The sequence below is a fragment of the Rhinopithecus roxellana genome, chromosome 1 (genome assembly GCF_007565055.1).
Source record: "Rhinopithecus roxellana isolate Shanxi Qingling chromosome 1, ASM756505v1, whole genome shotgun sequence".
In the NCBI taxonomy this organism is placed as follows: Eukaryota; Metazoa; Chordata; class Mammalia; order Primates; family Cercopithecidae; genus Rhinopithecus; species Rhinopithecus roxellana.
In genome coordinates, this window is record NC_044549.1 from 185221486 (window position 1) to 185238981 (window position 17496).

General features: G+C 41.1%; 1 protein-coding gene across 1 annotated transcript in view; it reads left to right on the top strand.

Moving 5' to 3' along the window:
• The window catches only part of IL20RB (interleukin 20 receptor subunit beta), a 47939-nt gene that overhangs the window by 3256 nt on the left and 27187 nt on the right, over nucleotides 1-17496 (top strand). Inside the window, exons 2-3 of the mRNA XM_010364814.2 lie at nucleotides 14618-14744; nucleotides 16306-16496. Coding sequence (XP_010363116.1) covers nucleotides 14618-14744; nucleotides 16306-16496 — 318 coding nt within the window. The remainder of the gene's footprint in view (nucleotides 1-14617; nucleotides 14745-16305; nucleotides 16497-17496) is intronic.

Genomic DNA, 17496 nt, shown 5'->3' on the forward strand with positions numbered 1-17496 from the left:
ACTCACTCAAGGTTTTATGAAATAGGTGTTCAGCAGCAAAAAGGGTCTGATTTAAAGACGAATGAGGGTTAAAAGAGTTAGACCTAGGCTAATTTCCCCAAGGAAGCCAAAGTTTAGTTTACTTGTTCAACTTTCATTCTTTTAACACCATTTATGTACCAGGTTCTGGGATGTGTGCTGATTGCAGAGATTTTAAAAATTTGTCTTCAGGGAGCCTAAGAGCCTGCTGGGAAGTACACTAAAGTCTTTGACATTTGGGAATTTAACAAAATTTTAACTATTCTTTAGTCACCAGAAGTAAAGTGTAGATCTGTGGTTCCCAATCTCAAATGCACATTGGAATTACCTGGGGAACTTTTTAAAAGCTAAATTCCGTGACTTCACAGCTAGAGATTCTGAGTTAATCTAGGGTGCTATCTGGATGTTGGGACTTTTTCAAAACTCCATGGATGGGGCTCCTTAGAGAAGTGATTGATTCCAGGACTGGGCAGGGAAAAAACAAGATGAGACAAGAGCATTTTGTGGTAAGTAATGAAGTGATTATAAAAAGATGAGGGCCTAAGTTTAACAGTTAACATAGTATCCTGGATTGGATCCTGGGATAGAAGAAAGACCTTAGTGGAAAAACTAGTGAAACTGAAATAAACTCTGGAGTTTAGTCAACAATAATGTGCCAATATTGGCTTTTTAGTTTTGACAAATGTTTTATGGTTACATAAGATGTTAGCATTCAGGAAGTTGGGTGAAGGATATATAGGAACACTGTGTACTATCTCTGCAATTATTCTGTAAATCTAAAAGTATTCCAAAAATTTAAATATCTATTAATAAAAATAACATGAGTAAAAGGGGTGGGAACAAGTTAAAAGGACACAGGCAACTTGAAAGTATTCCCATTGGCCAAAAGCTAGAACAATTTGAATAACAAAATAACAATAGTGTTGGACTTTACAGAATAAATTAAAATATCCATGAGTCCATACTGGTAAAAATAAATAATTGAATAAATAAATAAATGGTGGAGAAGGAACAGCTCTTCTTCACAAAAGAATACAATTAAATAAAATATCACTACTAGAACATCACAGCAATAATTGTTACAAGAAATATCCATCAGTAGATGTTAAAATTAATAGGTGAAAGTTTGAGGAGAAATGGAATATTTGCACAGTCTCAAAGTATCTCCCCCGAGGTATTTATTAACTATACAGGGGAAAATGGTAGCTTTACAGTAGAGACACTTTCTTAACCAAGTGATCAGGGCAGTTAACATCACCGGTAATAAAATGTATTGATATCATGTACTCCCTGTGAGTGTCTGGAAAAAATGTGTAACCTCAATCAAATCATGTGAAAATATCAGACAAAACCAAACTGAGATATGTTCTACAGAACAACTGATGAGTACTCCTAAAAAATGTCAAGGTTGGCCAGGTGTGACTATAATCCCAGCACTTTGGAAGGCCAAGGCAGGCGGATCACAAGGTCAGGAGATCGAGACCATCCTGGCCAACATGGTGAAACCCTGTCTTTACTAAAAATACAAAAATTAGCCAAGTGTGGTGACATGTGCCTGTAGTCCCGGCTACTTGGGAGGCTGAGGCAGGAGAATCACTTGAACCTGGGAGGCAGAGGTTGCAGTGAGACAAGATTGCACCACTGCACTCCAGTCTGGCAACAGAACAAGACTTTGTTTCAAAAAAAAAAAAAAAAAAAAGTCAAGATCATTAAAAAAGACAAAGACAGACTGAGAACAGGTTGGAGGAGACTAACTAGACATGACAGTTAAATGAAAATCCTGAATTGGATTTTGGCAAAAAAAAAGAAAGAAAGAAAGAAAGAAAGAAAAGCATTAGGGAAAAAACTGATGAAATTTGATTAAATACTGAAGCTTAGTTAATAATATTACATTAATATTAATATCTTAATTTTCTATAATTGTGCTATGGTTATGTACATACGGAGGGCTGAGTGAAGAGTATATGAGAGCTGTCTGTATTATTTTGCAACTCTTCTGAAAGTCTGAAATTATTTCAAAATACAGTTAATCTGTTCATTATTTCACTGGGCTGACATCAGGGTATGGGCAGGACTACATTCCTTCTGGAGGTTTTAGAGAATCTGTTTCCCTCTTCCATGGTATGAATGTACTACAGTTTGTCTAACCATTCACCTGTTGAAGGACATCTGGGCCGATTCTAGCTTGACTATGAATATTTGTGTGCAGGTCTTATGTGATGTAAAGTTTTCATTTCTCTGAGATAAATGCCGAAGAGTGTAATTGCTAGATCATATAGTAACTACATGTTTAGTTTTACAAGAAACTGCCAAACTATTTTGAAAAAGAGTATCATTTTACATTCCTACCAACAATGTATAAGTGATCCACTTGCTCTGCATCCTTGACAGCATTTGATTTTGTAACTTTAAGAACTTTTAGCCATTCTGATAACTGTGTAATGCTATCTCATTGTGATTTTAATTTGGATTTCCCTAATAACTAATAGCGTGCTTATTTGCCATCTGTATATCCCCTTTGGTGAAATGTCTATTCATATCCTTTGCCCATTTTTAAATTGGATTGATTTTTCTACTGCTGAATTTTGAGAATTTTTTATGTGTCTAGTTACTAGTTCTTTGTGAGATAGTGGTTTGCAATTTTTTTTTCCACTTTGCAAATTGTCATCTCATCCTCTTATCATGGGCTTTTGCATAGCAAAAGTTTTTTAATTTTGATAAAATAAAATCATGTTTTTTTCTTTTTCTTTTTTTTTTTTTTTTGAGACGGAGTCTGGCTCTGTCTCCCAGTCTGGAGTGCAGTGGCCGGATCTCAGCTCACTGCAAGCTCCGCCTCCCGGGTTTACGCCATTCTCCTGCCTCAGCCTCCCGAGTAGCTGGGACTACAAGGCGCCCGCCACCTCGCCCGGCTAGTTTTTTGTATCTTTTAGTAGAGACGGGGTTTCACCGTGTTAGCCAGGATGGTCTCGATCTCCTGACCTTGTGATCCGCCCGTCTCGGCCTCCCAAAGTGCTGGGATTACAGGCTTGAGCCACCGCGCCCGGCCATGTTTTTTCTTTTATGGATTTTGCTTTTGGTGTCAGGTCTAAGAACTTTTTGCCCAGCCCTGAAGATTTTCTCCTGTTTTTTTCCTAAAAGTTTTAGAGTTTTGTATTTTACATTTTTGTGCATAAGGTGTGAGGTTTAGATTGAGGTTCTTTTTTTTTTTTTCCTGCAGATATCCAGTTGTTCCAGTATTACTTGTTTAAAGCCTTTTTTTTTTTTTTTTTTTTTTTTTTTGAGACATGGTCACACTCTGTCACCCACGCTAGAGTGTAATGCCTCAATCACAGCTCACTATGGTCTCAACCTCCTGGATTCAGGTGACCTTCCACCTTAGCCTCCGAAGTAGCTGGGATTGTATTAGCTGGGACCACCATACCTGGCTAATTTTTGTATTTTTTTATAGAGATGGGGTTTTGCCATATTGCCCAGGCTGGTCTCTAACTCCTGAGCTCAAGTGATTCACCTGCCTCGGCCTCCCAAAGTTCTGGGATTACAGGTGTGAGCTGCCATGCCGGGCCTAAAATCCTGTTGGATTTTAGGATTACTTTTGTCTGGAATTATCAAAAAGCAGTTGAGCACATTTGTGTGGATTTATTTCTGGAATCTCTATTCTGTTCCATTTATCTTGGGTCTATTCCTTTGCCAATACTACATAGCTTTAATTACTGTAAGTCTTGGAATTGGGTAGATTGATTCCTCTCACTTTATAATTAAAATGGTTTTAGTTATTCTAGTTTCTTTGTTTTCTTTCTTTCTTTCTTTCTTTCTTTCTTTCTTTCTTTCTTTCTTTCTTTCTTTCTTTCTTTCTTTCTTTCTTTCTTTCTTTCTTTCCTTCCTTCCTTCCTTCCTTCCTTCCTTCCTTCCTTCCTTCCTTCTCTTTCTTCTTCTTTCTTTCTTTCTTTCTTCTTTCTTTCTTTCTTCTTTCTTTCTTTCTTTTCTTCTTTCTTCTTTCTTTTTCTCTTTCTTTCTGTCTCTCTCTCTCTCTCTCTCTCTTTCTCTCTCTCTCTCTCTCTTTTTTTTTTTTTTTTTTTTTTGAGATGGAGTCTTGCTCTGTCATCCAGGCTGGAGTGCAGTGGTGCAATCTCAGCTCACTGCAACCTCTGCCTTCCAGGTTCAAGTGATTCTCCTGCCTCAGCCTCCCCCGTAGCTGGGACTACAGGCACGTGCCACCACATTCAGCTAATTTTTTGTATTTTTAGTAGAGATGGGGTTTCACCGTGATTAGCCAGGATAGTCTCGATCTCCTGACCTCATGATCCGCCCCGCCTTGGCCTCCCAAAGTGATGGGATTACAGGCGTGAGACACTGCGCCCAGCTTTGTTTTCTATTTTCTTTATTTCACACGGGGTAAATGTGAAATATTGTTACATGTATATAATGTGTAGTGATAAAGTCAGGGTACTTAGGAGAGTCATCACCTGAGTACAATACATTTTTGTTGACTATAGATAGCCCTACTTTTGGCTGGGCACGGTGGCTCACACCTGTAATCCCAGTACTTTGGGAGGCTGAGGCGGGTGGATCACGAGGTCAGGAGATCAAGACCATCCTGGCTAACACGGTGAAAACCCATCTCTACTAAAAATATAAAAAATTAACCAGGCGTGGTGGCGGGCACCTGTAGTCCCAGCTACTCAGGAGGCTGAGGCAAGAGAATGGCATGAACCTGGGAGGTGGAACTTGCAGTGAACCAAGATTGCGCCACTGTTCTCCAGCCTGGGTGACAGAGCGAGACTCTGTCTCAAACAAAACAAAACAAAACAAAAAAACCCCTACTCTGCAATCAGGCATTGAATTTATTCCTTCTAACTATATGTTTTGTTTTATTTTTTTGAGACGGAATCTCACTCTGTTGCCCAGGCTGTAGTGCAATTGCACCATCTCAGCTCACTGCAACCTCTGCCTCCCAGATTCAGGTGACTCTCCTGCCTCAGCCTCCCAAGTAGCTGGGACTATGGGCTTGTGCCACCATGCCCAGCTAATTTTTGTATTTTTAGGAGAAACGGGATTTCACCATGTTGGTCAGGCTGGTCTTGAACTCCTGACCTCAAGTGATCTGCCCCCTTGGCCTTCCAAAGTGCTGGGATTACAGGTGCGAGCCACCACGCCCGGCCACTTCTATCTAACTGTATGTTTTTACCATTTAACCTACTTCTCTTCTTCCTTCCCCACTCCCACCCACTCACTCTTCCCAGTTTCTGTTATCTGTCTTTTCACTCTCTACCTCTGTATGATAAAATCGTTTAGCTCCCACATATAAGTGAGAACATATGATATTTGTCTTTTTGTGTCTGGCTTGTTTCACTTAAGATACAGTTCAATTCACATTGCTGCCAATGACATGATTCCTTTCTTTTTATGAGGGAATACATAGTACTCCATTGTGTATATGTACCACATTTTCTTTATCCATTCATCCATTATGGATGCTTAGGTTGATTCCTTATCTTTGCTATTGTGAATAGTGCTGCAATAAACATGAAAGGGGAGGTTTCCCTTTGACATATTGATTTATTTTCCTTTGGGTAGATACCCAGTAGTGGGATGGCTGAATGGAATGTTAATTCTATTTTTAGTTTTTTGAGAGATCTCCATACTGTTTTACATAGTGGCTGTAATAGTTTACATTCCCACCAACAGTGTGTAAGAGTTCCCTTTTCTCTGCATCCTCATCAACATTTGTTATTTTTTGTCTTTTTAGAAATAGCCTTTCTGACCTGGGGTAAGATGACATCTCACTGAGGTTTCAATTTGCATTTCTCTGATGGTTAGTGATATTGGGCATTTTTTCATATATCTGTCAGCCATTTGTGTGTGTGTGTGTGTGTGTGTGTGTGTGTGTGTGTATATGTATTTTTTTTTTTTTTTTGAGACGGAGTCTCGCTCTGTTGCCCAGGGTGGAGTGTGGAGTGCAGTGGCGTGATCTTGGCTCACTGCAAGCTCTACCTCCCAGATTCATGCCATTCTCCTGCCTCAGCCTCCTGAGTAGCTGGGACTACAGGCATGTGCCACCACGCCCGGCTAATTGTTTTTGTATTTTTAGTAAAGACAGGGTTCACCATGTTATCCAGGATGGTCTCGATCTCCTGACCTCGTGATCTGCCTGCCTCGGCCTCCCAAAGTGCTGGGATTACAGGCATGAGCCACCGCGCCCGGCCTGTATATCTTCTTTTGAGAAATGTCTACTCATGTCCTTAGCCCACTTTTGGGGTTTTGTTTTTTTAGTGTTATTTGAGTTTTTTGTATAGTCTGGATATTACTCTGTTGTTGGATGAATAGTTTGCAAATATTTCCTCCCATTCAATGGATTGTCTCTTTACTCTGCTGATTGTTTCCTTTGGTGTGCAGAAGCTTTTTAGTTTAATACAGTCCCGTTTGTCTCTGATTTTTGCAACAGTCTCAGGAGGATTGATATTAGTTCTTCTTTATATTTTTGGTAGAATTCAGCTGTTAATCCATCTGATCCTGGGATTTTTTTGGTGGGAGACTTCTTATTAATGATTCAATCTTGCTACTCATTATCCATCATTAAGGTTTTCTTTTTCTTCCTGATTCAATCTTGGTAGGTTGTATGTGTCCAGGAGTTATCCATTTCTTCTAGGTTTTCCAGTTTGTCAGCCTATAGTTGTTCATAACAGTCTCTGATGATTTTATGTGGTATCAGTTGTAACATTTCCTTTTTAATTTCTGATATTCTTTATTTGGGTTTCCTCTCTTCTTGTTTAGTCTAGCTAGTGGTTTTAAGATCAACTTTGTTAATCTTTTTGAATAATTTTTTTTTCATTTTCTTGACCCTTTGTATTTTTTTAGTCTCTATTCTGCTCTGATCTTTATTATTTCCTTTTTTCTTCTAATTTTAGGTTTGCTTTGTTCTTGCTTTTCCAGTTCCTTGAGGTGCATTTTTAGATTATTAATTTTAATCTTTCTATTTCTTCAATGTAAGCATTTATTGATATAAATGTCCCTCTTATTACTGCTTTTGATGTATCCCACAGATTTTGCTATGTTGTGTTCGATTTTTATTTGTTTCAAGAAATTTTAAAATTTCCATGTTAGTTTCTTTGTTGACCCAATGGCCATTTAAGATTATGTTGTTTAATTTTCATGTACTTAAACTGGACTTTAGACCGGTTTACGTTTTTCTGGATATTTATTTCTAGTTTTATTCCATTGTGGTCTGAGAAGATACTTGATAGGATTTTGATTTTTAAAAATTTGTTGGCCGGGCACAGTGTCTCACGCCTGTAATCCCAGCACTTTGGGAAGCCAGAACGGGTGGATCATGAGGTCAGGAGATTGAGACCATCCTGGTTAACACGATGAAACCCTGAAACCCCATCTCTACTAAAAATCCAAAAAAAAAAAAAAAAAAAAAAAAATTAGCCAGGCAAGGTGGCACGTGGCTGTAATCCCAGCTACTCAGGAGGCTGAGGCAGGAGAATTGCTTGAACCCGGGAGGCGGAGTTTGCAGTAAGCTGAGATCATGCCACTGCACTCCAGCCTGGGTGACAAGAGCTAGATTCTGTTTCAAAAAAAAAAAAAAAAAAATTATTAACACTTGTTTTGTGACCTAACATATGGTTTATTTTGGAGAATATTCCATAGGCTGATGAAAAGAATATATATTCTGCAGTTGTTGGATATAATATTCTGTAAATATCTTTTAGGTCCATTTGGTCTAAAGTCCAGTTTAACTACAATGTTTCTTTGTTGATTTTCTGTCCAGATGATCTGTCTAATGCTGAGAGTGGAGTGTTAAAGTCCCCCGTCCCCAATCATTATATTGCAGTCTTTCTCTTTAGCGGTAGTAGTATTTGCTTTAAGACTCTGGGTGCTCCAGTATGGGCTGCATATATATTTAGAATTGTTGTATCTTCTTGCTGGATTGATCCATTTATCACTATATAGTAACCTTCTTTGTCTCTTTTTAATTGCTTTTAACTTGAAGTGTCTATCTTATTTGATATAAGTATAGCTACTCCTCCTTGCTTTTGGTTTTCATTTGTGTGGAATATATTTTTCCATCCCTTTAACCCCATATATGTCTTTACTGGTAAGGTGAATTTCATGTAGGCAGCATATAGCTGGAACTTTTTTTTCCATTTATTCAGTCGTTTTATATCTTTTAAATGGAGAATTTAATCCATTTATATTCAAGGTTATTCATGATATGTGAGGTTTTTTTTCCTGTCATATTGTTAAATTTTTTTCTGTTTGTTTTACATATTATTTAGTTTTTTCTTTTTCTCCTATTGTTCATTGTGTTTTGGTGGATTTCTGTAGCGGTACCATTTGAGTCCTTTCTCTTCCTCCTTTGTGTGACTGCTTTACCAGTGAGTTTTATACTTTCATGTGATTTCATAATGGTAAATGTTATTCTTTCACTTCCAGGTTTAGGACTCCCTTGAACATTTCTTGTAGGTCTGGTCTAGTGGTAACAAATTCCCTCAACATTTGTTTGTCTGGTAAAGACTATTTCACCTTGATTTATGAAGGATGATTTTGCCAGATATAATATTCTTGGCTAGCGGGTTTTTCTTTTTTTCCTTTCAGCACTTTGAATATATCATTCTATTCTCTTCTGGCCTGTGCAATTTCTGCTGAGAAATCCACTGATGGGGTTTCCATCAGACTGGATGCTTTTTTTCTGGCTGTTTTTAGGATTTGCTCTTTATCTTTGACTTCAGTCTAACTATAATGTCCATTTTACATTGTATCTCTCTGGACATCATGAGCCTCCTGTAACTAGATGTGTAAATATCTTGCTAGACATAGGATGTTTTAATATATTATTTGGTTAAATAGGCTTTTTAGTCCTTTTGTTCTTTCTTTCCCCTTAGGGACACTGACACTAAATAAATTCAATTGCTTTGTGTTATCTCAAATGTTACGAAGCTTTTGCTCATTCTTTTCAAAAACTTTTGAGTGGATTATTTCAAAAGACCTGTCTTCAAGTTCTGGGATTCTTTCTCCTGCTTGATCTAGTCTATTGTTGAAGCTTTCAAATGTATTTTGTATTTCTTTCAATGAGTGTTCAGTTTCAGAATTTCTATTTGGTTCTTTTAAAAAATATCTCTCTCTTTGGAAATTTCTCATTTATATTCTGAATTGTTTTTCTGATTTCTTTTTATTGTTTTTCCAAATTCTCTTGTATCCCACTGAGCTTCTTAAATATCAATATTTTTAATTCCTTCTCTGGGATTTCAAAAATTTCTTTTTGATTAAGGTCTATTGCTGGAGAATTGTGTTCCTTTGGAGATGTCATATGTCCTTACTTTTTCATGTTTCTTGTGTTCTTATATTGGTATCTGTACATCTGTTATAACAGTTTCTTCTTCCCAGTTTTGAGTTTACTTCCATAGGGAGGACGTTTTCCTGAAGATGTACATGCAGTGTTCATTGGCTATAGCATTTGGCTTTTATTTATTTATTTTTATTTATTTATTTTTTTGAAATGGAGTCTTGCTTTCTTGCCAGGCTGAAGTGCAATGGTACAATCTCAGCTCACTGCAACCTCCGCCTTCCGGGTTCAAGCAATTCTCCAGCCTCAGCCTCCTGAGTGGCTGGGACTACAGGCACACGCTACCATGCCCAGCTAATGGTTGTATTTTTAGTAGAGATGGGGTTTCACCATGTTAGCCAGGATGGTCTTGATCTCTTGACCTTGTGATCCGCCCACTTCTGCCTCCCAAAGTGCTGGAATTACAGGTGTGAGCCGCTGTGCCTGGCCCATTTTTGCTTTTATTCTGGGTACTTTGGCTGCAGCATTAGTAGTATCTGTGATTTCATCAGTGGGTTAGGGTACAGTTATTGGAGTCTGTGGTGAAGTTGTGCTGTGGGATGCCAGGTGGGCCAGTCTACAGGCCCCAATTTTGGCACTGGTGGTCTGAGTATGCCTATCCTTGTGTCCCAGGGTTGGGTATGCTGGCGCTGGTGTTGGTGGTTACCAGCACGTTGATTCTTGGGCCTCCACATGACTTGCTTGCTGGCAGTGGTAGTGGTGGACTGGGCAGGCAAGAGGGTTCTTGGGGCCCTAGACAGCTAGCATGGCACAAGTGATGGCAGTAGCAGTGGCAGGATAATTATCTGAGTTCTAAGAGTTGTCCTTTTATGATGGCAGTGGGTGTGATGGGCTGTGTAGGCCAGTCTCCAGGACTGCAGGTGGTACTTGCCAGCTGACGTGATGGCAGCTGAGAGTTTAGACCCAACCTCAGGACCCCAGAAGGAGTACTCAGGTACCCAAGGTGCCCTTGTCACCCTCCAAGGCCGTGGGCTATGTGCTGTGTCTCAGAGAAGGGAGTGAAGCTGGGTTGGGTGAGCTTGTACTCAGGCCCTTCAAAGTGGGAGCAGGCACCAGTCATGGTGGGTAGGGGTCAGGGCAATCCTCAGGTCTCAGGTGGAATGCATGGGTGAGGAGTTGTAGTAGCCATGCTGAGGTCCTCCCACTGGAGAGGGTGGGGCTGACCTCTGTGGCTACAGCCTGGGCCAGTAGGTGGGGAACATGTACCTGTCTCATGCTTCGGCCCTGGCGGGGCTTACCCCCCAGCCCTGGCAGCAGCCGGCCACACCTAGCTTGAGCCCTTACCTTGCTGCAGGAGCCCCCAACCAGCTTGTGACTAAGCCCCAGTGGCAGCTTGTGCCTGTTTTCATCCCAGTCTCAGTTCTGGCAGCACTCACTTCCCAGCATTGAGAGCTGCAGCCCATGCCTCACTTGATTCTGAGTCTCAGCTGTGGGAGTTCATTCCCCATTTGTGCCCTAGTCTCAGCAGCAATAGCTTGAGTTTCTCTAATGGTGCTGCTGGCCACCAGAATAGCATGTGCATCTGCCAAAGACTAGGATTTAAAATGGTGCCTTGCTGTAACTGTTTGGGTCTCAGAAAAAGTATGGGACCCAGCATGAGTTCCCTTCTTGGGACAATTTTGTTCCCCATTCTCCTGGCAGCTCCCTATGTATGTTTTCAGGACTTAGGAGGGTTGAGGAACTCTCTCGCGGCCAGGATTGCATGATTCCGTGGTGGGAATGAGGGCCACTGGAAGTCTCTCACTTACTCTTTCCCTATGTTGAGAAGTCATTCTTGGCTGCCAGCTGATCCTAGCCAAGCAGTCTGCCTCTCCTCCTCCTTCCTTGCTTTTGGTGTTTCCTGTAACTTTTCTGTTGAGTTCCAGTGTTCTCTTTTGGATAATGTATTCAAAGTGTGACTGTATATACATGATTCCGGTTCTTCTAAGTGGAGGAGGTAAGCATGACATGCTTCTGGTAAGCTATCTTGAAACCCCTCCCCCTCCTTTTAGGTATTCTAGTTCCTTTGACTTTTCTTATAAAATTTAGGAAAAACTTATCTATGTTAACAAAAAACTTGCTGGACTATCGATAGGAATTGCATTAAACCTATATATCAATTTGGGGGAGAACTGGCATCTTAACTGTTGAATCTTCTAATGCATGAACACAGTATGTCTCTCCATTTATTTAAATCTTCTTTGACTTCATTTAGCATTGTGGAGTTTTCCCTGTACAAACCTGAATATATTTTGTTAGATTTACACCTATTTTTTTCAGTGATTATAATTTTAATGTCTGTATATGTGTTTGTTGCTGGTATATAGAAATATAATTTTGTTGTTGAGACGGAGTCTTGCTCTGTTGCCCAGGCTAGAGTGCAGTGGTGCAATCTCAACTCTCTGCGACCTCCACCTCCTGGGTTCAAGCGATTCTTCTGCCCCAGCCTCATGAATAGCCGAGATTACAGGCGTGCACCACCACGCCCAGCTAATTTTTGTATTTTTAGTAGAGATGGGGTTTTGCCATGTTGGTCAGGCTGGTCTCGAACTCCTTAGCTCAGGTGATCCGCCTGCCTCGGCCTCCCAGAGTGCTGGGATTACAGGCGTGAGCCACCGTGCCTGGCCTAGTTTTAGATTTTTTTTTTAAGATTCTGTGGGATTTTTCTACATAGCGTATCATGTCATTTGCATATAGGGCAAGTTTTACTACTTCCTTTATAATCTGTATTTCTTTTACTTTTTTTGCTTGCCTTATTACAGTGGCTAGAACTTTCAGTAGTATGTTGAATAGGAGTGATAAGAGTGTACATTTTTGCCTGTTCCTGATCTTGGAGAGGAAGCATTCAGTCCTTCACCATTAAGTAAGATGTTAGCTGTAGGTTTTTTGTAGATGGTCTTTATGAAGTTGTGGTAACTCCCTGCTGCTCTTAACTTGCAGAGAGTTTTTGGTTCTGTCTTGGTTTTTCTTTTTCTTTTCTTTTTTTTTTTTTCTGAGATGGAGTCTTGCTTTGTTGCCCAGGCTGGAGTGCAATGGCGTGATCTCGGCTCACTGCAACCTCCGTCTCCCAGGTTCAAGCAAGTCTCCTGCCTCAGCCTCCCAAGTAGCTGGGATTACAGGCATGCATCACCACACCCAGCTAATTTTTCTATTTTTAGTAGAGACTGGGTTTCACCATGTTGGTCAGGCTGATCTCGAACTCCTGACCTCAGGTGATCCACCTGCCTCACCCTCCCAAAGTGCTGGGATTACAGGCATAAGCCACTGCACCAGGCCTGTTTTGTCCTATTTTTCATAATGAATGGATGTGGTAAATCCTTTTTCTGTGTCAATTGATATGATTTATGATTTTATTCTTTACTTTATTGACATGGTAAATTACATTAACTGATTTTCAAATGTTGAACCAGCCCTGCATACCTAGAACAAATCCCACTTGGTCATAGTATACAGTTCTTTTTGTACATTATTGAATTTGGATTGCTAATATTTTGTTGAAGATTTTTGTCTAAGTTTATGAGATATATTTTTATGTAGTTTATGTATATATTTTCCTTGTTTGATTTTGGTATCACAGTAATACTGGCCTCATAAAGTAAGCTGAAAACTGTTCTTTCCTATTCTGTTTTAGAGGAAATTGCATTTTGTTGATGTTATCTTCTTTAAATGTTTGGTAGCATTTTCCATTAAAACCATATGTGCCTGGAGATTTCATTTCTGAGAGCTTTAAGTTATATAATTAAATTATGTTAATTAATAAATGGATTTGTTGACAAAATTTAATTATGTAATTACATTAACTAGTTTTATAAAATGTAGCTTTATATTTATATAGCTTTATATTCCCCAAATAGCTGGCTAGAGAATTTTTTTTTTTTTTATTTACCAGAGGAAGGTGTCAGAGGGGACCATTCCCTGTCCTCCTGTACCACTCCACCCCTTTTCCTTTCCATCCCTTGGGTGATTTCAAGCTTGGGGGTGGGTGGGGTCAGGAAGCCTGCCCTGTGGGTGCTCCCGGTGTTTCCCCACAGAACAGACCATGGATGCTGAGGGTAAGATGGAGGTGCATCACTAGAGCCCTACATCAGCGAAGGAGCAGGGAAACCAGGTGGGGTGTCCCCAGCAGCCTTCCATCCCTTTGTGGTCACAGGGCTTGATAACGAACAGCAGGTGCCAATCTGGAGATAGGCACAGAGATGAAAAGTCCCGAATGAGGACTCCAGCCCCACCCCTACTGTGCTGTAGATGTTATCACTGTACTATAACAGCAAAGGGAGGCAGGTGTTGGGCATTTAAAGAGGAACACAGCAGAGAGTTCAGACTGTACCTTGGGGTGACATGTGAGGATGAAGTTTTTGGTTTTGTGACTGCCCAAAGTCCTTATGAGCAGGTTCACCTTCATAGGGCTCTTTCATTCTCTACAAATCATAGTCCCACTGTGTGCATACTCTGGGCACACTGTGTCTGGGCACACTCTAGGCATACTGGTGTCCCAGACTGACTCAGGGGCCTGCAGTCTTTCTGGGGTGGAGTCGCAGAGCTGGCTTGGTGTCCCACTTGAATGGACTCTCTCCACAGCAGATCTGAGCCTGTACTTCCCACCTGGCAGCTGATGCCCCATTTGGCCTTGCTGAGGGACATGAAAGGATGTGCTTTGGCATCTGAGGATGGCAGTGGCAGGAGAGGGAGGTGATGAGAATGTTGTGGTAGTCTGCATGGGTTTTCCATGAATGATTAAGAGGCTCATGTTTATGCAACTTGCTTAAAGCCACATAGTAAGTGGCAGAGTCGCTGGATCCTGGTCAGTCTAACAGAAGAGTCATAAATAATGTGACTTAGTTTTCTCATTTGTACAATGGAAAAACTAATGGTCTTTACCTCCCAGTATGGTCATGAGAATTCAATGAGACAATCATGTAAAAATCCAGCACATGGCCTAGACAGAACATGGTAAGTATTAGATAAATATTAGTCATTATTAATATTGATATGTCATTTATCAACAAAATCAGAATTACAATGATGGTACCAAAAATTTAGCATTAACATAAGTATGATAAAATTAGAGTTGTTTCTGGTTTATAAACATGTGAGTCCTTTTTTTTTTTTCTGGAGACAGAGTCTCATTCTGTCATCCAGTCTGGAGTGCAGTGGCACAATCTTGGCTCACTGCAACCTCCGCAGGTGAGGCCCTTCATTAGACATTAATTTGAAGCTGTGGCATTCTCCCACTATGAGCCCACCTGTCAGCCAGGCTATCTGCCTTGATCCTAGATGAAGTGGCCATTCTGCCTGCCCCTCAGAACCTCTCTGTACTCTCAACCAACATGAAGCATCTCTTGATGTGGAGCCCAGTGATCGTGCCTGGAGAAACAGTGTACTATTCTGTCGAATACCAGGGGTGAGTTTTGTTTTATTTTAATCTTATTTTTAATAGTTCTTCTCCTTTAGGCAGAAGTTGGTTCCTGAAGGCATAGCCTTTCCTCCTGAGCCCAAGGTGGCTTTTTGAGTCCGGGGATAGATTATCCCCAATGATCTACCCCCTCTGTCTTCATAGGCATTGAAAGAGTTGAAGAAGCAAGGGAAATTGTTCCATGGATTTGACAGTGAACTCTCTGGGAAGACGAACGTGCCTAACACATTTTGTTGGAGTTCTTTTAAAAAGTGAATCAACTGTTCAACGGGTTTGACTCTGACTTGAGATGGATAAATCACTGGAGACTCAGATGCTTTAAGGGTGGAGAAGTCCTTACTTTTCCTGACTATAAGCTTATACCTAGAGCCAAAACAAACTATAACCCTAAAGGTCAGCTGGCCCTGGGGCCAAGCAGGCTCTAGTCTTCTCCAGGTGACCAGGTACTTGCAGCTATTGAAGATTGATAAGGACACAGAAATTGCTCCATATATTTCATTAACAATGAGTACAGGCTGAGCACCTACATGTGTAGATATTCTTCTAGGCTCAGGGATACAGTTGACAAGGTTTCTGGATTTTGAGAGCTTACATCTAGAGGAGGATACAGATGGTAAATATATTAGGCCAGCATTCCTTAGTATGGTAGTCACCAGCCACAGCTGGTTATTTAAATTTAAACTAAATTAAATTAAAATGTCTTTTTCCTGCCACACTGGTCACATTTTAGGTGTTTAATAGCCACATGCGGCCAGTGGCTACCATATTGAACAACGTCGATTTAGAATATTTGCATCATCACAGAAAGTTTATTTTTGGAAAGCACTGCTCTGGGGAATTTTGGACAGTAATCAGTGCTAGGAGGAACCTAAAAGGCTGATGCCATAGAGAGTTGACGCTGAGTCTCCTTTATATTAGATGGCCTGGGATAGCCTCTCTGAGGAGGTGATATTTATGCCATGTCTGAAGGACAAGAGGAGCTGGCCATGCGAACAGCAGAGGCAGAGCGTTTGAGATGGAGTGAATAGCTAATCAAAGGTCCTAAGGCAAAAAGTGCTCAGCATTTCGGAGAAATGACCAGTGTGGCAAGAATATCATACTTAGGAGCTGAGTGAGAGAGAAGGCCAAAGCATCTTGTAGGCCACTGGCAAGAGTTTGGATCCCATTCTAAGTCTTGTAGGAAGCCAGTAAGGAGAGAAATGTCATGATCTGCTGAGTGGTGAATGGTTTCGAGAATGGCAGGTGTGCAAGCTGGGAGACCACGGCAAGGCAAGGAATGACAGTGGCTGAGATTAGGGTGACGACCCTGGAGATGACGAGATAAGAGATACAGACACATTGATGTTTATGCCTAGCTTTCCCCATCTGGCGATAAAAGGAGTAAGGGAGAACAGATGGTTGGTAGGGAGGAGAGTGGAGGAGCTGGGATAATGAGCAAGTACTTACTTTACTTACCTGTACAAAGTAGAATGAAGGCAGTTACTTGCAACCATAACAGAGCATGTGTCAGAGGGGCTGGTGTAACTCTGTGCCCTCCTCTCTTTAACAGGGAGTATGAGAGCCTGTATGCGAGCCACATCTGGATCCCCAGCAGCTGGTGCTCACTCACTGAAGGTCCTGAGTGTGATGTTACTGATGACATCACGGCCACTGTGCCATACAACCTCCGTGTCAGGGCCACACTGGGCTCACAGACCTCAGCCTGGAGCATCCTGAAGCATCCCTTTAATAGAAACTCAAGTAAGGCCCTTCTCTCCTTACACTCCCACCCCCACCAGCTACTCCTTTGGGAACCATGTTCACCTAGACTTTCTAGACTTTTTTTTTAACATCAAAATAGTCCTGCAAAGCCAGGGTATTGTGAACACAAACAACCCTTACTGGTACATTTGAAAAATTGCCAAGTGCTTTCTACATGCTACTCTCTGTCATGCCCTTTAACTTTACAAGTCATTCCTGATTGTCAGGGAGTGCAGGTGTTGGGGATGCTGACACTGGGAACCTGGAAGGAAAGCTGCTCTGGAAGTGAAGAGATGGCACCAGGACTGCTGCTCCCTACCCTGATTGTGCCTCCATAAATCTTACACTGCCTCCCACTTGATGCCTCATTAACTGCATATTTACTGCCCATGTAATCAGCTTTGTTGTGCAAGAGGATTTATAGATTTGTTAAATCTATAAATTTAACAAATTTATAGAGCCACCGGAAAATTGCCCGTCTATAATGACTTCTGTGGGAAATAAATAAATTTTCTTTTGGAGTGGTACCTGGAAAAGGATTGAGAAAGAAGTAATAGAGGAATCCAGATAGGTGGCCAAATATAGCTGAGTACAAGCACCGGCCATTGTGTAAAAGGACGTGTGTGTTTGGGGAACAGAGGAGGCAAGGGCTGATGGGCAGGGGGTAAGGAAGCAGCTGATCATGTAGTGAAGGGCTCTGACATGAAGCTTGACCAAGTCAGTAGAGGGGAGCCATGAAAGATGAGAGGATCTAGACCAGGTATATCTTTTTTTTTTTTTTTTTTTTTTGATAGGGAGTCTCACTCTGTCACCCAGGCTGGAGTGCAGTGGCGCGATCTCGGCTCACTGCAACCTCCACCTCCTGGGTTCATGCCATTCTCCTGCCTCAGCCTCCCAAGTAGCTGGGACTACAGACACGCAACACCATTTTGGCCAGGCTGTTCTTGAACTCCTGACCTCAAGTCATCTGCCTGCTTCGGCCTCCCAAAGTGCTGGGATA